This window comes from Salvelinus fontinalis, chromosome 8 (genome assembly GCF_029448725.1).
Source record: "Salvelinus fontinalis isolate EN_2023a chromosome 8, ASM2944872v1, whole genome shotgun sequence".
NCBI classification, from domain to species: domain Eukaryota; kingdom Metazoa; phylum Chordata; class Actinopteri; order Salmoniformes; family Salmonidae; genus Salvelinus; species Salvelinus fontinalis.
The window spans coordinates 15,034,618-15,056,945 of record NC_074672.1 but is presented as its reverse complement, the minus strand read 5'-3'; the positions used below and the strand labels follow the sequence as shown (position 1 = coordinate 15,056,945).

General features: G+C 45.4%; 1 protein-coding gene across 1 annotated transcript; it reads left to right on the top strand.

Annotated features, from left to right (window-relative positions):
• Positions 1 to 1,129: 1,129 nt before the first annotated feature.
• LOC129860671 (trypsin-like) lies at positions 1,130 to 11,082 on the top strand. Its single transcript, XM_055931303.1, has 5 exons — positions 1,130 to 1,230; positions 3,535 to 3,691; positions 7,034 to 7,175; positions 9,820 to 10,086; positions 10,370 to 11,082. The coding sequence occupies exons 1-5, from the start codon at positions 1,176 to 1,178 to the stop codon at positions 10,538 to 10,540; spliced, it is 792 nt and encodes a 263-aa protein (XP_055787278.1). The 5' UTR covers positions 1,130 to 1,175; the 3' UTR covers positions 10,541 to 11,082.
• Positions 11,083 to 22,328: the final 11,246 nt, after the last annotated feature.

The following is a 22,328-nucleotide window of genomic DNA, read 5'->3' as shown; positions in this document are numbered from 1 at the left end:
GCCGCCTGGCCAAACTGAGCAATCGGGGGAGAAGGGCCTTGATTGGGGAGGTGACCAAGAACCTGATGGTCACTCCAGTCCAGTGACAGAGCTCCAGTTCCTCTGTGGAGATGGGAGAACCTTCCAGAAGGACAACCATGTCTTCAGCACTCCACCAATTAGGCTTTTATGGTGGAGTGGCCAGATTGAAGACACTCCTCAGTAAAAGGCACATGACAGCCCGCTTGGAGTTTGCCAAAAGTAAGATTCTCTGGCCTGATAAAACCAAGTTTGAACTCTTTGGCCTGAATGCCAAGTGTCTGGAGTCTGGAGGAAACCAGGCACCATCCCTATGGTGAAGCATGGTGGTGGCAGCATCATGCTGTGGGGATGTTTTTCAGCAGCAGGTACCGGGAGACTAGTCAGGTTCGAGGGAAAGATGAACAGAGCAAAGTACAGAGAGATCCTTGATGAAAACCTGCTCCAGAGCACTCAGGACCTCAGACTGGGGCGAAGGTTCACCTTCCAACAGGACATCGACCCTAAGCACACAGCCAAGACAACGCAGGAGTGGCTTCAGTCTCTGAAGGTCCTTGTGTCGCCCAGCCAGAGTCCAGTCTTGAACCGGATCGAACATTTCTGGAGAGACCTGACAATAGCTGTGTATTGAAGCTCCACATCCAACCTGACAGAGATTGAGAGGATCTGCAGAGAAGAATGGTAGAATCTCCCCAAATACAGGTGTGCCAAGCTTGTAGCGTCATACCCAAGAAGTCTCGAATCTGTAATCGCTGTCAAAGGTACTTCAACAAAGTACTAAGTAAAGGGTCTGAATACTTATGTAAATGTGATATTTACGTTTGAATTTTTTATAAATGTGCAAACATTTCTATAAACCTGTTTTTGCTTTCATTATGGGATATTGTGTGTATGTTGATAAAAAAAACTATTTAATTCATTTTAGAATAAGGCTGTAAATGTAACAAAATGTGGAAAAAGTCAAAGGGTCTGAATACTTTCAGGATGCACTGAATATATTGTTTCAGGACGACAGAGTGGCCATGGAAACGGACATCGGAACTAAGAAACCTGAGAATACTGTTGAGTTCCTAGATCCCTTCACCTTAAGATTGGATTAGTGTAGCACAGGTCAAGGTGAACGTCTCTGTCTGGTCTGGCCTCTCCTTTGTTTCAGCATGGACCTGCCTTCAGTTTTACTATGTATACTTCTGGAACTCCTTGCTGTGAGCTGTAAGCAAATGTTTCATTTTCTATTTTCTGGTTAATTTACTGTTGTAGTACGTGGCTGTGCTTGGATGACTAGTCCATTGAATGCTGATTTTATGATTGAATGTGAAAAGACGAAGGTAAAAAATGTAGAATAGATAATAGTAGATTTTGCTCATTGTGGTCATTATATCGTAAGCTTTAACAGTTTTTCTATGTTCTGTATTTATTTTTTCTGATGTCATATACCCCTTGGGACTATCTTTTTGCCAATTATTTGTCAATGTCATTATTATCTAGAGATGATTATTGCTACAGTTGATTTGTTTGTAATTAGGAATCCTAATTTAGAAATGAAATCACTTTGACAGTTATGGCTGAGGTCCAAAGTGGGAAGAGTCATTTATCGAAAATGTCAGGCTCACTCTCATCTGAAAAGGCAAGTTATGATGTCTGACTTATTTGTCTGACCAAACAATTATTGACAAGCTACGTTTTCACCCAAACACTCATGAGGTGATTTTCTTCTCGTACTATTTTTAGCTTCTTTAACAGATGCTCAATAATGCATTTTTACTCTAGCAACTGTTTTCACATATCAATTACAGGAAAGAGGCAATGTATGTATCCAAGTTCAAAAGTGCATTTCAGTTATACCTTTGGATTGAAAAACTGTGGAAGCAATGCATGTTTATTAAGCCATGGAAGTTAAAATCAAGGTAGATTCAGATTAGTGTCTTCAAACACATGCTCTCTGTGCCTTATAGTTCTTGTTCATTATGTGTTAATTCCCTAGGTCTTAGTTCCATAGACTTACGTATATCATTAACGTGCTAGTTCTCATACTGTGTTCTCATCCTGTGGTAGACAGGACATAGTCATCATCCATTTCAAGCACATACTGTACCAGAATAAGGGTGCAGTCTATGCAGCTTGGCATTTACTGAGATGACTCCTGCACTGCGGAGTGTTCACTTGCTGGCAGAGCCACAAAGTCATAAAATCAGATTTTAAACCTAACCATAACACTAACATTAACTACACCGCTATCCCTAATGCCTAACCCTAACCATAAATGATGACCAAAAAGCACATTTTTGTTTCCATGAATTTTGACAATATAGCCAATTCTGACTTTGCAGCTCGCCCATTACATTTATATTTGATGTTTTAATAATTTATTAGACGCTCTTCTCCAGAGTATTCATCTTAAGATAGCTAGATGGGACAACCACATACCATGTAGCGGAAACCGCTCAGTTCTGCCTCCAGGGCAAGACTCATGACAATGAACGTTAAACAGTGCAGTCTATTCCGTGCTAGGTCATATTGTATAGGGTTACCTTTCCTGCTGCTTCTTACACGGAACTGTCTAATTAAAGCATGGGACAGGATCAATATCCAGGAACCTAATGGAGCATTGGCTTTTATGCCATAGAGAGATCTCAGTTCCTGTCTGGTCTCTACTCACTGGGCACAGACGTCATTTCAACTTCTAGTTTTGATTTACATTTGGTTGAGTTGTCAACTAATGTGAATTGAACATAACATCAACAAAACATGTCACCAAGTCATTGGATTTAGGTTGAAACTCCATTACGTTGAAGACTTTTGTAAATCCAATCAGTTTCCCACATTGATTCAACGTCATCACATTGATTTCTTTAGTTGAAATGACGTGGAAACAATGTTGTTTGAACCAGTTTTTTGCCCAGTGGGTGGTGCTCAAACCTGGGTTTTCTGTGTGTTAACTTTATTAAATACATACTGTACCTAGACTGTGTCCTAGACAATTTCCCCTTCTAGGACAATACAAAAAGACAAAAAGGTGGCAATTATGATGCAGATAAACTTTAGTTAATGTAGTACATGGACCTTAGTTCCTTCTGGAAAAATACAGTTTATTGTATCCTATCCTATTCTATCTTATCCTCTCCTATACATGATGAGTAAACAGACAACAGTAAAATGATGGATGTTACTCTGAAACAGTCTTCTGCTTTATATGTATAGATATTCACAGAAACAGCACAAGCAAAACAAAGCATGTCATGGAAAATAAGATCCAATCCAGGTCAAATTCAATATTGTCCCCCAAAACATGTTACCAACATGAGAGGCTACACTCTATAATGGCCACAGTGAAACGTGATTGATATTGACTCTGATTCTGTGCACGCCTGAGATTGGATTTTATTGATCTGTACAGCATCTGTGCCATAAAACCCTATGATGTTGTCTTTATGAGGTGTGTGCTGCCACAGTAACTGTTACAACTGTATGTGATTGTGTTATGTACTATATACTTATGTTTTTTTTATATCACAGGCCAGGAGCTACAAGGGCGTATAGTGGGAGGATATGCCCCTGCACCCCATTCCATCAAATACCTTGTATCAATACAGTCAACTAGAGGACATCACTTTTGTGGAGGATCCTTGATAAATAAATACTGGGTGCTCACAGCAGCACATTGTACTATAGGGTAAGTTTTTTTTCATGTCCTTGTTTTGTCATTATTTGACCCCACCCTCCTTTCTGTAATAGTAAGCTTTACACATGCGTACAGTATGTATGTTGCAAGCGCAAACCTGATCTAACGGACAAAATTAACCAGGTCAGATATGATATAGATATATTATACAGCATTACTCACTCTGTAACTTAGTATTTATGGGAAATGATGTAGCTACGATGGCCTCAAAAGTACAGTATACAGGAACTGGGAAACAATATAATAGACTTATTACAGGGCAGCTCGACTTGACATCCATAAGAGTGTGTTTGTGGGTGTGTGTAAGTCAAGTCCGTTAGCAGGTCCATGGATAGGTATCAGATTGTCCCAGCTGAAACGTATCAAGGCTGAGAGCAAGTGCCTGAAAGCGATACGGACACCAAGCTCACAATGAGTTTTGTGAGCTTGGTTTTGTGCCGTGATTCTGTGGCACAGCAATCTGACTCAAGCATCCCAGGGCCCAGAGGCTAATTGACGTACTTACATACTGTACTGTACTGACACCAAAACACAGAAGCTTTTGTTCGGGAAAGTGAATTTACACATGAACCCAAAATGCAAGATTTATGTCTGTACATTATTATGAATATTATATTTTTTAAAGAATGGAATCCAGGACAGATATTGTGAGCTATTATGGCTGAGTGACCTTTGTGCCACTTTTTGGGGGTAATACGTTACTGTGGGTGTTGTTATGCATGCATTCATTAAGCCTTTATAACAGCTATATAACACATTTTAATATTTGTCATAAGCTGTTATAAGTACTTTTAAATAGTTATGAGTCACAGTATGAGATGTTATGAAACCGGTTATAATAGTTGTTAAAAATGACCGTTCGTTCTGTTGTCATATGCTCTGTCAACTGCTAATAAAAACTGCTATTACATAGTCTGCATGACTCTTATGTAGCATGACAACTCATGCTACATAAGAGTCAAGATACCAGATTTTGTAACAGGGTGTTATGTAATTTACCAACCAGTATTACATTGAACGTAATGATAGGCGTCATAACCATGTCATATGGTGTGCACGGACAAGTACAGTTACATTAATTTTGAGATGTTATAAAACAGTTATAAGTGGGCTTATACACACAGGATGAGTTAAGAATATCACAAACCTTGACCATTCAAAGGATCTCCAAGAGAAATGTGCAAATGGGAGCACAGATGTACTTAATACCAACAGCTTGCCAAAAAAACATAAAAATGTTGAAACGAAATGGATAACAAAACCAACTTTGCATGGGACACAACAGGATTTGTGACAGCTGTTAAAAAGGAATGTGTGCAAGCTACAGTAACAATGACTGCTATATTATGAAAAAATGGCTTGTTAATCAGGTAATTGACTAGTTGGTTTATGTTGCAATAGAGAGAAATAATAATGGTGTATTTTTGTAGGCACTAACGGAGGCTAACTCCGCTATGGCTCGTTGGGAAAAGATTATGGGGATTCTTTTTTTTTTGTAGGGTTTTGGATAAATGCTGAAAATAAGGTCTGTGGTAAACTAACTGTCAGAAAAATGGAACTACAAACTAGCTAAAGCTAAATCTAATTATTTTCAACGTATATCCCAAAACCCCATTATTTTCTCTAATAATTTCCCCCACGGGAATGGCTAATGAACCAGAGGTAGAAAATGCTAACTCATTTAGTTTTTTTAGGACAACAAGCTGGTGAGCTTTATTGCTGTCACGCCCTGACCTTAGAGATCCTTTTTATGTCTCTATTTTGGTTGGTCAGGGCGTGAGTTTGGGTGGGCATTTTATGTCTGGCATTCTATGTTTGTATGTCTATGTTTTCTATTTCTATTGTGTTTGGCCTGGTATGGTTCCCAATCAGAGGCAGTTGTCAATCGTTGTCTCTGATTGAGAGCCATACTTAGGTAGCCTGTTTTCCCACTTTGGTTGTAGGTGGTTGTTTCCTGTTTAGTGTTGCTGCACCTTTCAGGACTGTTTCGTTTCATTCACTGTCTTTGTTGTTTTTGATTACTTCAGTGTTCAGTTTATTTATATTAATAAAGATGGACAATTACCACGCTGCGTATTGGTCTGATCTTGACTACTCCTCATCCGACGGGGACGACGATTGTTACAATTGCAGCATTTTGCTGACCCACTGACGGCTAACGTTAGCTATCTAGCAATCTGCTAGCGCTAGCTAGCTAGCTAACTTTACTAGCTACAGGTGGAGTTTAAAAACTCTGTAGCACATTAACATTCTCTTTCACTTTAAACACATTTACCTTTTCATGTTAATACACGTTATTTAACTCAAGCAAACTAACATTATTGTTATCCATGTTATTTGCTGTAGCTAGTGCCAATATCTCTTCTCCATCTCATTTCCCACCTTTCTTCTGATTTCAGCAATATGATTCGCTGGCACGAGAGCTCTCAATAACATTTCATTGGATCTCCAAACTGTCCATGAAATTTCAGCTATATGCTGACACAAAGCAGATCCAATGAAAAGTCATTAAGAGCCCTTCTGTCAGATAATCATATCACCATGCTAGAGTGGCTAATGCCTAGGAATGCTAGATGTTGCGTATCACGTTCAGCCAATCACACTGCAGCAGTCTGTTGTTTACCCCTGGCTGAGTGCGGAGCGCAACATCAGGAAGTAGCATTAGCTACTCCAGCATGGTGATGGAAAATGGTGTTTCAAAAAGAAAGTATGCATATTTTCATAATTTTCTTCCCGCCTTCTCGCCATTAAATTTAGTTAAGGAGGAAATTGACGCCTTTGCAGCCTGAATGGACATGAACAGTAATTTTTAACACCCATTATAACCGGTTGTATAACATCTCATACTGTGACTCATAAAATTGCACCCATAAGAAGTTATAAGGATAATTTAGTTGCTAATGGCAGCCTGCAATTCCAAGGTTGGCCTTACATTTTAGTTACCAAATGAGAGGGGCAGCACTGAGCTGGACTGCAACGTTACTTCCTGGAGTAGCTCAAATTGTGCATATTACGTCTCCATGAGACACAATCCATTTGGCTTCAATGCGCTATTGAGTCTTCACATGAGATTTATGGTGTCACGTGATTGATGGCTTTGTCCATTCATATATATAGTCATTGGCAAAGTGTTACCCTAGTTTGTTTTTAACTATGTTGGTTGAGCTACAGTTATGCTCTGGTGATGACACTGAGGGGAATGAAAAATAATTAGACTGCTGAACAGTCATTTCCTCCAGTTTGTCAACACATACAATAAGGCCTATTGTGTGTATCCATGGTTGGCTCTGCATTAACGTGGAAGTAATACAAATATGTCTCTTTTGTTTACAGGGTGGAACAAATTATGATAGTAGCAGGAGACTATTCAGTAAGCATGTATGAAGGGACCGAACAGTTCTTCATACCCCAGCTCTTAATACCCCACCCCCAGTACAACAAGATTACGAACAACGCAGATATTATGCTTATCAAGGTAAAAGAGAGGAAGAAATACTAGTAATATCTGTAGTATCTAGGTAGGCTATGTAGTATATTATACCAATTGTACCACCCTTTGCCTTGATGACAGCTTTGCACACGCTTGGCATTCTCTCAACCAGCTTCACTTGGAATGCTTTTCCAACTGTCTTGAAGGAGTTCCCACATATGCTGATCACTTGTTGGCTGCTTTTCCTTCACTCTGCGGTTCAACTCATCCCAAGCCATCTCAATTGGGTTGAGGTCGGGTGATTGTGGAGGCCAGGTCATCTGATGCAGCACTCCATCACTCTCCTTCTTGGTCAAATAGCCCTTACACAGCCTGGAGGTGTGTTGGGTCATTGTCCTGTTGAAAGACAAATATTCCCACTAAGCACATACCAGATGGGATGGCGTATCATTGCAGAATGCTGTGGTAGCCTTGCTGGTTAAGTGTGCCTTGAATTCTAAATAATTCATTAACAGTGTCACCAGCAAACCCGGTGAGCAGGCATAGCCCGGTGCGGTACATAGCAGCGCCTCGTATCGGCCGGGCTAGAGTGGGCATCGAGCCAGGTGCCATGAAGCCGGCTCAACGCATCTGGTCTCCAGTGCGTCTCCTCGGGCCGGGGTACATGGCACCAGCCCTACGCATGGTGGCCCCGGTTGGCCAGCACAGCCCAGTGCGGCCTATTCCACCTCGCCGCAGCCACTGGCTTGGCTACGGGGAGCATTCAGCCAGGTAGGGTTGGGCAAGCTCGGTGCTCGAGACCTGTAGTGCGCCTTCACGGTCCGGTCTATCCGGTGCCACCTAAACGCACCAGCCCTCCGGTGGCAGCCCCCCGCACCAGGCTGTCTCTCCGTCTCCGTACTACAGGTGCTCCCGCCTGCTCAGCGCTGTGAGAGTCTCCCTCCAGTCCAGCGTCGCCTGAGTCTCCCTCCTGTCCAGCGCCGCCTGAGTCTCCCTCCTGTCCAGCGCCGCCTGAGTCTCCCTCCTGTCCAGCGCCACCTGAGTCTCCCTCCTGTCCAGCGCCGCCTGAGCCGTCCGTCTGTCCAGCGCCGCCTGAGCCGTCTGTCTGTCCAGCGCCGCCTGAGCCGTCCGTCTGTCCAGCGCCGCCTGAGCCGTCCGTCTGTCCTGCGCCGCCTGAGCCGTCCGTCTGTCCAGCGCCGCCTGAGCCGTCCGTCTGTCCAGCGCCGCCAGAGCCGCCCGTCTGTCCTGAGCCGCCGGAGCCGCCCGTCAGTCAGGAGTCGCCAGAGCCGCCCACCAGTCAGGAGCCGCCAGAGCCGCCCGCCAGTCAGGAGCCTCCAGAGCCGCCCGCCGGTCAGGAGTCGCCAGAACCGCCCGCCACTCAGGAGCCGCCAGAGCCGCCCGCCAGTCAGGAGCCGCCAGAGCCGCCCGCCAGTCAGGAGCTGCCTTTCAGTCCGGAGCTGCCTTTCAGTCCAGAGCTGCCTTTCAGTCCAGAGCTGCCTTTCAGTCCGGAGCTGCCCCTCAGTCCAGAGCTGCCCCACAGTCCTGAGCTGCCACTCAGTCCTGAGCTACCCCTCAGTCCTGAGCTACCCCTCAGTCCGGAGCTGGCCCTCAGTCCGGAGTTGCCCCTCAGTCCGGAGCTGCCCCTTAGTCCAGAGGCGCTCCTCAGTCCAGTGGGGCCCTTTAGTAGGGTTGCCAGTCCTAGGTCGGCGGCGAGGGTCGCCGCCCTAAAGACGCTACTGAAGCGGACTAAGACTATGGTGGAGTGGGGTCCACGTCCAGCGCCAGAGCCGCCACCGCGGACAGATGCCCACCCAGACCCTCCCCTATAGGTTCAGGTTTTGTGGCCGAACTGTCTGCCACAGTTCCTTGTCTGTTGAACAGTTCCTCTTTTTCTATGCACAATTCTAGTCTTATGATTCAAATACATCTCACTCCATTATCCAGTGACAGGGTGGAATACTGTTAGTTATTGCCTTAACATTAATTTGAAAGTATAAATAATTTAGTCATTATCTTACCATTACCTTAAACATATGAATCTCCATAACATAAGGTAATGATGGACTGTCGTTTCTCTTTGCTTATTTGAGCTGTTCTTGGCATAATATGGATTTGCACTTTAACCAAATAGGGCTATCATAATATGGACTTTAACCAAATAGGGCTATCTTCTGTATTCCACCCATACCTTGTCACAACACAACTGATTGGCTCAAATGCATTAGGAAGGAAAGAATTTCCACAAATTAACTTTTAACAAGGCACACCTTGTTAATTTAAATGTATTCCAGGTCACTACCTCATGAAACTGGTTGAGAGAATGCCAAGAGTGTGCAAAGCTGCCATCAAGACAAAGGGTGGCTATTTTGAAGAATCTAAAATCTAAAATATATTTTGATTTGTTTAACACTTTTTTGGTTACTACATGATTCCATATGTGTTATTTCATAGTTTTGATGTCTTCACTATTATTCTACAACGTAGAAAATAGTAAAAACAAAGAAAAACCCTTGAATGAGTAGGTGTGTCCAAACTTTTGACTGGTACTGTACTTTTTCACTCAAGGCTTAGTTAAATGTCATCATTAGGTGTTTTATTACTCTTTGAAGGCCTTGGTAAAAGACAGAAAGTTTTTTCTTCAAACCTAACCTGATCCACATTTCCTGTGTCTGTCTCCATCTCTTTTCAGCTGAAAGCTCCAGTGTACCTGAATAGCTATGTGTCCATCGCTCCGCTGCCCCGCCAGAGTGCCTCGGTGGCAGAGGGGCAGTTGTGCAGGGTGTCAGGCTGGGGGTTCACCAGCTCTAGTGGGGGACAGATACCCTCCTCCCTGCGCACCGTCAAACTTCCCATCGTCTCCACAGCCAAATGCAACAGCAGTGAGTCTTTCAATGGGAACATCACATCCAACATGATCTGTGCAGGCTACAGCGCTGGCAGAAAGGACGCGTGTAAGGTAGGACCCATGCTATAGTTACTAGGATAGGGTTTACGATTTCTAATGCTATGGCTCGGATTATACCTAATACTAGACTAAAAAGCATGTTTAATACATATTTTCCATTGAGCATGGCTATTAGTCGAGGGAGTAGGTTTAAGCTTGGTCCGTCAAACATGCCTTGAATCTTTAGGATATCTAGAAAAATCGAATTCGGCATCCAAATATTGATTGCCATTGCACACGGTATAGATGATTTTGTGTCTCTAAACTCCAGGCTTTTGTCTGTTTGTTGTTTCAGGGAGATTCTGGGGGCCCACTGGTGTGTGAAGGTCGGATCTATGGTGTGGTTTCCTGGGGGATGGGCTGTGCCGATGCCAAGTACCCAGGAGTCTACACTGCTGTGTCAAAGTATCGAAGGTGGATAGACCGGACCATATTCAGCTACTACGGACACTGCAGCAAGTATTAGAATCAAGTGTTTCTGTCTGAAACACTACCCTTATCTTGAACTTGAAACATTTCAGAGAGCTTGATGTGAAACATGGGGATAAAAAAGTCTCCCAGTTTCATGTAGTTTTTCATTACTTTTATTTGTGTATATTAATCAGATTTATAAAAAATAGATAGAAACATAGATAATGGACCATTCCCAACATGTTCTTGCAGTACTGTATGTTGCTACTTGTAGTCCCCTAGCAATGCTATTCCACAAAGCAACATGAAGAACAACTGATAAAATATAAATAATGTCAACAATAAAACATTTATTTAACAAGAGATGTAATGCCAAGTTAACATGGTTTAGTTTATATGAAGACCAGTGTTATCAACCAGACACTAATGCATAAAGCATAAACTTGAATCAAGCAACTTCAAGTCTGAGTGGTGAGTGCATGTATATTTAGACGACATAGAATAGTTAAATAATTGTGAAATTGTAAGTGTGTTGTAAAAAAATGAAGTGAACTGTATGTTTTCCTTGTTTTATATAATACATCACTACCAATTCAAGGTGGACTGGTTTTATTTTCACAATTTGTATTACAAGTGTGTCATCCAGATTTAATTGAGGAATCAAATTCTGGACAGTCATATTTACAAAAAAAAATGTGGAGTAGAAATGTTATCAACTTCCAAAGTTGCCGAACAAATATCCCAGCTGTACCCATAATTGCATTTATTTAACCATTATTTTACCAGGTAAGTTGACTGAGAACACATTCTCATTTAGCAACAAACTGGGGAATAGTTACAGGGGAGAGGAATGAGCCAATTAGAATCTGGGGATGATTAGGTGGCCATGATGATATGAGGGCCAGATTGGAAATGTAGCCAGGACACCAGGGTTAACACCGCTACTCTTGTCTGCTCATTGGTGACGTTCATCATCAAATCTGCTTGTATGCTGATGATGCTTTGATATTCATCTCTAGCCCCGAGACTTCTTGTTAATACTATTGAATTACTCAGTGAATTCTCAGGCTACAAAATTCATTTAACTAAATCAGAGGCTATGCCACTTGGTTGTCTTCCATCTGTACCTATTACCTCTCCCCCCTTTCCTTTTAAATGGTCCCCCTCAGGTTTTACATATCTGGGTATATTTGTATCTCCTAAATTCCAGCAAATGTACAAAGCCAATTTCGTTCCCCTGTTTGATACAATAAGACAGGATCTGGAGCGCTGGAACTCTCTTCCGATTTCGTGGTTGGATAGAAAATCCCGCTTGTAAATGAACATTTGACCTGGACTACTTTACCCAATCCAAATTATCCTAGTCTTACTTTCCAATAAGGTAATAGACTATTTAAGTGGCTGGTTAAGTCCCTTCATATCGAGTAAACACAAGCCAAGACTTGACAATATTGCAGCTGCCAGGTTCTATGGGTGGCTTGGATCTTCCCAATATTAGGTTTATCAGTGGTGTGCCCACTTATGTTTGATTTCTGACTGGATCACAAATAATGACTCCTCTATTTGGTTAGATATTGAGACTTCTTTTTCAAAATACCCCCTGCAGGATATTTTATTTTTCAGAAGGTTAAAGCCTATAAAAGATCACTGCAATAATCGCATTACACTTAACACACTCAAAGTATGGAGGTCAGTTCAATGCTTCCTGGGAAGGTCCAAACTAACCTCTACTCTACTACCCCAATTCTAACCTCTAACCTAACCTAACCTCTAACCTCTACTACCCCAATTCTTAACAACCCAGATTTTTTACCAGGATTGCTGGATGCTGGCTTTAACATTTTGCTTAATAAGGGCATAGGCAGACTAAATGTTTTATTCGCTGATAAGATTTTAATTTCATTTGAGCAGATGGTTGAGAAATATTAACTTCCAAAGCAGGACTTTTTCCACTTTCTACAAGCAAGACATAATTTGAAGAGCACCACTTTAATTGGCAACCCTGATGCGTCTGTCATTGAAATAATGCTTTTTTTCTCACAAAGGGAAACGTCTGTAAGTTTATTTTATGATGCTTTGAGGTCCTTTTCTACTGTGGACGCACAGAGGGTCAAGCGAGTGTGGGAGAAATAATTGTCTGTTACTACTGACGAGGAGATGTGGGAGGACATTTGGAGATACATGTATGCAAAAACAAAATCTATCTGTAGTTGTACTAGAGCAATCCAATTAAGAATAATACACAGATTGCATATATCCCCAAATCGCAAAACATCCTTTTACAGTAGATTCATGACAAGGTCCCTTCTATTAAGGATTGCATAAGATACTATTTCAATGGGTGCCTTTGGAATATCTGACATGTACATTCAATTCTAAAACAGATCAGTTCTACAAAGTGTGGGAACCTTATTTAAATGCCCTAGAACCTAATTTATCAGCTATTATGCTACATTGATTTTCTTAGAAGGGTGGTTGTTTACTTGTCGCTGGACTACACTGTACGTTCCATGTGTTGGACCTGATTCCTTTATTTAAACTGAGCTTTTGTGTTTACTTTCTGTCTCTATGTTCATTTAATATATATATATATTCGTTGTTATTCTTGTTTTATCTTTGTTACTGTATCTCTTAATATGGGAGAAAATTGTAATATTCCAATACAAATACTGTTACAAAAAAAGAAAACACCCCTAGTCTTATGATAATTGCCATGGGATCTTTAAGGACCACAGAGAGTCAGGACACCTGTTTAACATCCCATCTTAAAGACAGCACCTTACATAGGGGAATGTCCCAAATCACTGCCCAGGGGCATTGGGATATTGTTTTTAGACCAGAGGAAAGAATGCCTCCTACTGGCCCTCCTCTTCCAGCAGCATCTAGTCTCCCACCCAGAGACCGACCAGGCCCAACCCTGCTTAGCTTCACAGGCAAGCCAGCAGTGGGACACAGGGTGATATATTCAGTAATACACTGGGAGTGGGTTAATTACAGAAATAAAATTCAGTGAAACATAGCTACCCAGCTTGTTAGGGATGTGCATCAATCTTCATTACTTGTTTTCTGAGATACAACAGCGTCCTTATGTAGCTAACCATGTGATTCAAAATTAAGTCGGCAGTTGCTCAACAGCACGACTGCACTAATGTCTGTCTCAAACATTTGTACAGTAACCCTCATCTATACTTCATCCGGATATCACGGCCACTCTGTTTGCTTAAGGTCACCATCTTTAATAATATGGTTGTAGATGGTGCTCTTTGCTTGATGAATTACCTCAAGACTGGCGTAGAATCCTAATGAAATATGCATAGAGTCAGGCTTGGCTCTGCAATTTCTTCTAATGTAATGACTAAGACTTTAATAGATTCCCTCACCCTGCCTGGCGGAAGTGTAAATACTAAACAAAACAGCTGTGATTCCAGGAAGGACCCGCCTCCCTCTCCTTGAGACTGCCTTAACACCTTGGAGAATATTGTCACGAATCCCGCCGAGGATGGTGCCTCTTCCTGTTCGGGCGGAGCTCGGCGGTCGTCGTCACCGGCCTACTAGCTGCCATCGATTCTTTCCTTTTTGTTTCTGTTAGTTTGGGCTGATTGGGTGCACCTGTTTTGAGTTTAGTTTGGTGGGTAGGCTATTTAAGGTTAGGTAGCCCGCTGGCTGTTGTGCGGGCTTGTTTTCTGTTATGTTGGTGTTGGATCTTGTAGTGGATTTTGTATTTCCTCGGAACAGTTTAGTCCGGTGTTTTTTGGACTCCTTTTCTCATGCGCCCGTATGTTTTAGGGCATGATCTTTTTCCCTGTGCATTGGAAATAAATCCACGTTCCTTAACCCTGCTCTCTGCGTTTGACTCCATCCACCCAGTACTCCTAGTAGCTCTGACAGAAGCCCGCACCACACTATGGAGTCAGCAGGAGCCGCGACCACCCCTCTCCCAACTATGGAGGAGCGTGTCCAGCATCATACAGCTGTACTTCATCGTATCGGATCAGCGATGGACCAGATGATGGAGAGGATGGAACGATGGGAGAGGAGTGGTCTCCCGACGCCCCCTACAGCTCCCCTGCAGACGACACAACCCACTCCCACAGGGTCATCGGCTGGGACCAGCTCATTGCGTCTCACCCCCCCGAGGGAATACGATGGAGCAGCGGCTGGTTGCCAGGGATTTTTGCTCCAGCTTGAGCTTTACCTGGCTACCGTGCGTCCGACTCCCTCGGGGGAGGAGAGTGTAAGCCTCCTTGTCTCCTGTTTGTCGGGGAGAGCCCTGGACTGGGCCAACGCGGTATGGAACAGCCCAGACTCAGCTCGGGACCATTATGCAGAGTTCACCCACCGGTTTCGGGCTGTGTTCGACCACCCACCAGAGGCCCGAGCGGCGGGTGAGCGTCTGTTCCACCTGAGACAGGAGACGAGGAGCGCCCAGGAGTTCGCTTTAGAGTTCCGGACCTTGGCTGCTGGTGCGGGGTGGAATGACAGGGCCTTAATAGACCATTACCGTTGTAGCCTTCGGGAGGACGTTCGTCGGGAGCTAGCTTGTCGGGACACCACACTATCTCTAGATGAACTGATTGACATGTCGATTCGACTAGATAACCTGCTAGCTGCCCGCGGGCGTTCAGAGAGGGTCCTGTCCATTCCACCTCCCAGCCCTCCCGCTCCAACTCCGATGGAGTTGGGAGGAGCTGCATCTAGGGGGACCGGAGGAGGTGGCTCCTCTTGCACCTACTGTGGCCGGAGAGGACACACTTCGGACCGGTGCTGGAGGAGTCCATCTGGGAGTCGGGATGGCAGGCGGAATACTCCTCGGCCACCTCAGGTGAGTAGGCACAAGACTCACCCAGAGCTCCCTGTTGGTCATATGTTTTTGGTTATTTTTTTCCCTGCGTTTTTTCCCTCTCTTCAGCATAAGGCGCTAGTCGACTCAGGCGCAGCTGGGAGTTTTATGGATCGCGGACTCGCCCGTAGGTTGGGTATTCCGCTGGTGCAGATAGACCCACCTTTTCCCGTGCACTCCCTAGATAGCCGACCGTTAGGGTCAGGGCTGGTCAGGGAGGCCACGATTCCGCTGGACATGGTAACCCAGGGGGATCATAGGGAGCAGATCAGTTTTTACCTTATTGATTCACCTGGGTTTCCAGTGGTGTTGGGGATTCCCTGGCTAGCCATTCACAATCCCCTCATTTCCTGGCGACAGGGAGCTCTTCAGGGGTGGTCAGATGAGTGTTCAGGTAGGTGTGTGGGAGTTTCCATCGGTGCCACATCGGTGGAGAGTCCAGACCAGGTTTCCACTGTGCGCATTCCCCCAGAATATGCCGATTTGGCTATCGCTTTTAGTAAGAAGGAAGCGACTAAATTACCACCTCATCGACGGTGGGATTGCGTGATAAACCTCCAGGAGAACGCTGCACTTCCCAGGAGTCACGTGTACCCTTTGTCACAGGAGGAGACGTTGGCTATGGAGACATATGTCACGGAAGCTCTGGGACAGGGGTTCATTCGGCCCTCCATGTCACCCGCCTCCTCGAGTTTCTTTTTTGTGAGAAAAAAGGAGGGAGGACTGCGTCCGTGCATTGATTATCGAGGTCTAAATTCAATCACAGTGGGATTTAGTTATCCACTACCTCTGATCGCTACGGCGATGGAATCATTCCACGGAGCGCGTTTTTTCACAAAACTGGACCTCAGGAGCGCGTATAATCTGGTGCGTATTCGGGGAGGAGACGAGTGGAAAACAGCGTTTAGTACCACATCAGGCCACTATGAGTACCTCGTCATGCCGTATGGGTTGAAGAATGCTCCAGCCGTTTTCCAATCCTTTGTAGATGAGATTCTCAGGGACTTGCAGGGGCAGGGTGTGGTAGTATATATTGATGACATCTTAATCTATTCTGCCACACGCGCCGCGCATGTCTCCCTGGTGCGCAGGGTGCTTGGGCGACTGCTGGAGCATGACCTATACGTCAAGGCTGAGAAATGTGTGTTCTCCAAACCAGCCGTTTCCTTCCTGGGTTATCGCATTTCCACCTCGGGGGTGATGATGGAGTGTGACCGCGTAAACGCCGTGCGTAATTGGCCGACTCCAACCACGGTAAAGGAGGTGCAGCGGTTTTTAGGGTTTGCCAATTACTACCGGAGGTTTATCCGGGGTTTTGGTCAAGTGGAGGCACCCATTACCTCACTGCTAAAGGGGGGGCCGGTGCGTTTACGGTGGTCGGCTGAGGCAGATGGAGCCTTCAACCAGTTGAAGGCAAGGTTTACTGAGGCTCCCGTGTTGGCGCATCCGGACCTTTCGCTAGCGTTCATAGTGGAGGTGGATGCGTCCGAGGCTGGTGTTGGAGCCGTGCTATCCCAGCGCTCGGGCACGCCACGAAGCTCCGTCCCTGTGCTTTCTTTTCAAAGAAGCTGGAGCCGGCGGAGCGGAACTATGATGTGGGGGACCGGGAGTTACTAGCTATGGTAAAAGCCCTGAAGGTGTGGAGACACTGGCTTGAGGGGGCAAAATACCCTTTTCTCATCTGGACTGACCACCGAAATCTGGAGTATATCCGAGAGGCGAAGAGACTGAGTCCGCGTCAAGCTAGGTGGGCCATGTTCTTTACTCGTTTTAGGTTTACGATCTCTTACCGACCAGGTTCCCTCAACACTAAGGCCGACGCGCTGTCTCGTCTCTATGACACGGATGACCGGTCCATCGATCCGACTCCCATCCTTCCAGCCTCGTGTCTGGTGGCCCCGGTGGTATGGGAGGTGGACGCGGACATCGAGCGGGCGTTAAGGGTATCCCAGTGTCCAACTGGCCTTAGGTACGTACCGCTTGGTGTTCATGATCGTTTGATTCGGTGGGCCCATACACTACCTTCTTCGGGTCATCCGGGGATTGAGAGAACAGTGCGGGATCTTAGGAGGAAATACTGGTGGCCCACCTTGGCTAAGGACGTGAGACTCTATGTCTCTTCCTGCTCGGTATGCGCACAGAGTAAGGCTCCTAGGCATCTGCCGAGAGGGAAGTTACAACCCCTCCCGGTTCCACAACGGCCATGGTCTCATTTATCGGTAGATTTCCTGACTGATCTTCCCCCCTCTCAGGGGAACACTACCGTTTTGGTCGTTGTGGATCGGTTTTCTAAGTCCTGTCGTCTCCTTCCATTGCCTGGTCTCCCTACGGCCTTACAGACTGCGGAGGCTCTCTTTACCCACGTCTTCCGGCACTACGGGGTGCCGGAGGACATCGTATCTGATCGAGGTCCCCAGTTCACGTCCCGGGTATGGAGGGCGTTTATGGAGCGTCTGGGGGTCTCGGTCAGCCTTATCTCTGGGTATCACCCCGAAAGTAATGGGCAGGTGGAAAGAGTGAACCAGGAAGTGGGTAGGTTTCTGAGGTCGTATTGCCAGGACCGGCCTGGAGAATGGGCAAGGTACGTCCCGTGGGCAGAGTTGGCCCAGAACTTACTCCGCCACTCCTCAACTAACATGTCGCCATTTGAGTGCGTATTGGGGTACCAGCCGGTCCTGGCTCCGTGGCATCAGAGCCAGACCGAAGCTCCTGCGGTGGAGGAGTGGGTCCAGCGCTCTAGAGAGACCTGGCGGGCAGTCCAGGCCTCTCTCAGGCAGGCCAGTGAGCGACAGAAGAGGAGCGCTGACCGCCACCGCAGTGAGGCCCCTGTGTTCGCACCAGGGGACAGGGTCTGGCTCTCGACCCGAAACCTGCCCCTCCGCCTGCCCTGCCGGAAGCTGGGGCCGCAGTGTGTGGGGCCATTTAAAGTCCTGAGGAGGATAAACGAGGTGTGTTATAGATTACAACTCCCTTTTTACTATCGTATTAACCCCTCGTTTCATGTGTCTCTCCTCAGGCCGGTGGTAGCTGGTCCCCTTCAGGAAGGTGAGGTGCCGGAGGTCCCTCCGCCCCCTCTGGATATCGAGGGGTCCCCGGCGTACGCTGTACGAGCTATTCTGGACTCGAGACGCCGGGTGAGGGGCCTGCAGTACCTCGTTGACTGGGAGGGGTACGGTCCGGAGGAGAGGTGCTGGGTACCGGGGAGAGATATTTTAGATCCTTCCCTCTTGGCTGATTTCCACCGTCGCCACCCGGATTGTCCTGCGCCTCGCCCTCCGGGTCGTCCTCGAGGTCGGGGTCGGCGCGCTGCGGGAGCCGCGCGTCAGAGGGGGGGTACTGTCACGAATCCCGCCGAGGATGGTGCCTCTTCCTGTTCGGGCGGAGCTCGGCGGTCGTCGTCACCGGCCTACTAGCTGCCATCGATTCTTTCCTTTTTGTTTCTGTTAGTTTGGGCTGATTGGGTGCACCTGTTTTGAGTTTAGTTTGGTGGGTAGGCTATTTAAGGTTAGGTAGCCCGCTGGCTGTTGTGCGGGCTTGTTTTCTGTTATGTTGGTGTTGGATCGTGTAGTGGATTTTGTATTTCCTCGGAACAGTTTAGTCCGGTGTTTTTTGGACTCCTTTTCTCATGCGCCCGTATGTTTTAGGGCATGATCTTTTTCCCTGTGCATTGGAAATAAATCCACGTTCCTTAACCCTGCTCTCTGCATTTGACTCCATCCACCCAGTACTCCTAGTAGCTCTGACAAATATGTACCGAATCGAGCGACTCCTGATAGCGCTAGGCGTATCACAACAGAATGAATAGTTGATAGCCTGCTTAATGGGCCTCTCTGGTTTCACTGCTGTTGGCCAGGCGTCATATAATATGATTGACATGTTTCTTGGCCTTTTTAAAACTTTGCAAGTGGTTACATAAAGAGTGGTTACTATTTTGCCACTGCCATCTTTAGAATGGGTCTACAGGGTATATCGAACGTATCGTCTGACATTTGACCATTTTAGTTTGCCATATATACATTAACCTCAAATAAATTTGGAAATCTTTTTGTTGTGTTTGTTCGTTGAATAAAGAGTATTGTAGGCTATCGATTCTGGCACAGACAAACAAGCAATCCCAGGGGAAAGGGCTTCGTGACTGCGAAGACAAAGCTTGTTATATAGTTTGGGGAATGAAAATGGACTTCCATGAACTAGGCCAGGCAGCAATATCCATATTTCCATAACTGATGTGTTGGATGATTTTTTTTACATTACATCCTATGGGAGAGATTTGTGACATACACTATATATACAAAAGTATGCGGAAACCCCTTCAAATTAGTGGATTCGGCTATTTCAGCCACACCTCACACCCACAGCCATGCAATCTTCATAGACAAACATTGGCAGTAGAAAGGCCTTACTGAAGAGCTCAGTGACTTTCAATGTGGCATTGTTATGGGTTGCCACCTTTCCAACAAGTCAGTTCGTCAAATTTCTGCCATGCTAGAGCTTACCCGGTCAACTGTAAGTGCTGTTATTGTGAAGTGGAAACGTCTAGGAACATCAACGGCTCAACCCGAGAAGTGGTAGGCCACACAAGCTCACAGAATGGGACAACTGAATGCTGAAGTGCGTAGTGCGTAAAATTGTCTGTCCTTTCTTGCAACACTAACTATCGAGTTCCAAACTGCCTCTGGAAGCAACGTCAGCACAAAAACTGTTTGTCGGGGCTTCATGAAATGGGTTTCCATGGCCCAGCAGCCGCACACAAGCCTAAGATCACTTTGCGCAATATCAAGAGTGGTGTAAAGCTCAGCAGTGGAAATGCGTTCTCTTGAGTGATGAACCCCGCTTCACCATCTGGTAGTCAGACGGTCAAATCTGGGTTCGAGAGATGCCAGGAGAACGCATAGTGCCAACTGTAAAGTTTGGTGGAGCGCCTCCCGAGTGGCGCAGCGGTCTAAGTCACTGAATTGCAATGCTTGAGGCTTCACTACAGCCCCGGGTTCGATCCCAGGCTGTGTCACTTCCGGCCGTGACCGGGAGACCGATGAGGCGGTGCACAATTGGCCCATCGTCAACCTGGTTAGGGGAGGGTTTGGCTGGCCGGGATGTCCTTGTCCCATTGCGCTCTAGTGACTCCTTATGGTAGGCTGGGTGCCTGCAAGCTGATTCCAGTTGGCAGTTGTTCTGTGTTTCTTCCAACACATTGGTGTGGCTGGCTTACGGGTTAAACAAGCAGTGCGGCTTGGCAGGGTCGTGTTTCAGAGGACGCATGGCTCTTGACCTTTGACTCTCCTGAGTCTGTACAGGGGTTGCAGCGATAGGACAAGACTGTAACTACCAATTGGGGAGAAAAAGGAGTGAAAGTACAAACAACATCAAAAAAATCTCAAGGATGAATAATGGTCTGGGGCTGTTATTCATGATTCATGCTCCTTAGTTCCAGAAAAATCTTGCCGAGATTGGTGTGGAACAACTTACCCAGAGTCCTGACCTCAACCCATAGAACATCTTTGGGATGATTTGGAAAGCCGACCCGAGCCAGGCCTAATCGCCCAACATCACTGCCTGACCAAATGCTATTGTGGCTGAATGGAAGCAAGTCTCTGCAGCAACGTTCCAAAATCTATTGGAGGGCCTTCCCAGAAGAGTGGAGGTTGTTAAAGCAGCAAAGCGAAGACAAACTCCATTTTCATGCCCATTATTTTGGAATCAGATGTTAGACGAGCACACACTTTTGGTACTGTATATATATTATTATATCTAGTACCAGTCAAAAGTTTGGACACACCTACTCATATCAGGGTTTTTCTTAATTTTTTACTAATTTCAACATTGTAGAATAATAGTGAAGACATCAAAACTATGAAATAACATATATGGAATCATGTAGTAACCCAAAAAACGGTTAAACAAATCAAAATAAATGTTATATTTGAGAATCTTCAAAGTAGCCACCCTTTGCCTTGATGACAGCTTTGCACACTCTTGGCATTCGGCTTCATGAGGAATGCTTTTCCAACAGTCTTGAAGGAGTTCCCACATATGCTGAGCACTTGTTGGCTGCTTTTCCTTCACTCTGAGGTCCAACTCATCCCAAACCATCTCTCTTCTCCCCTGTAACTATTCTCCAGGTCGTTGCTGTAAATGAGAACGTGTTCTCAGTCAACTTACCTGGTAAAATAACGGATAAATAAAATAAATAAAAGCTTCACCTGGAATGCTTTTCCAACAGTCTTGAAGGAGTTCTCACATATGCTGAGCACGTGTTGGCTGCATTTCCTTCACTCATCGGTCCAACTCATCCAAAACCATCTCATTTGGCTTGAGGTCTGGTGATTGTGGAGGCCAGGTCATCTGATGCAGCACTCCATCACTCTCTTTCTTGGTCAAATAGCCAAAGCAACTCTATTCTTATTATTTGTGTCCTTTAGTCGTGTTTTTTTGCAGCAATTCAACAATGAAGGCCTGATTCATGCAGTCTCCTCTGAACAGTTGATGTTGAGATGTGTCTGTTACTTGAACTCTGTGAGGTGCAATCTGAGGTGCAGTTAATTGCTGATTTCTTTGGCTGGTAACTCTAATGAACTTATCCTCTGCAGCAGAGGTTACTCTGGGTATTCCTTTCCTGTGGCGGTCCTCATGAGAGCCAGTTTCATCATTGCGGTTGATGGTTTTTGCAACTGCACTTAAAGAAACTTTCAAAGTTCTTGAAATTTTCCGTATTGACTGACCTTCATGTCTTAACCTTTCACGAGCCTCTACCCCGGGTCCGGGAGCCCCCCCACACTGATTAGCATCGCTAGCATAGCGTCACAATTAAATAGTAGCATCTAAATATCATTAAATCACAAGTTCAAGACACCTAATGAAAGATACAGATCTTGTGAATAAAGCCACCATTTCAGATTTTTTAAATGTTTTACAGGGAAGACACAATATGTAAATCTATTAGCTAAACACGTTAGCAAAAGACACCATTTTTCTTTGTCCACCATTTTTTCTCTCCACCAGTAGC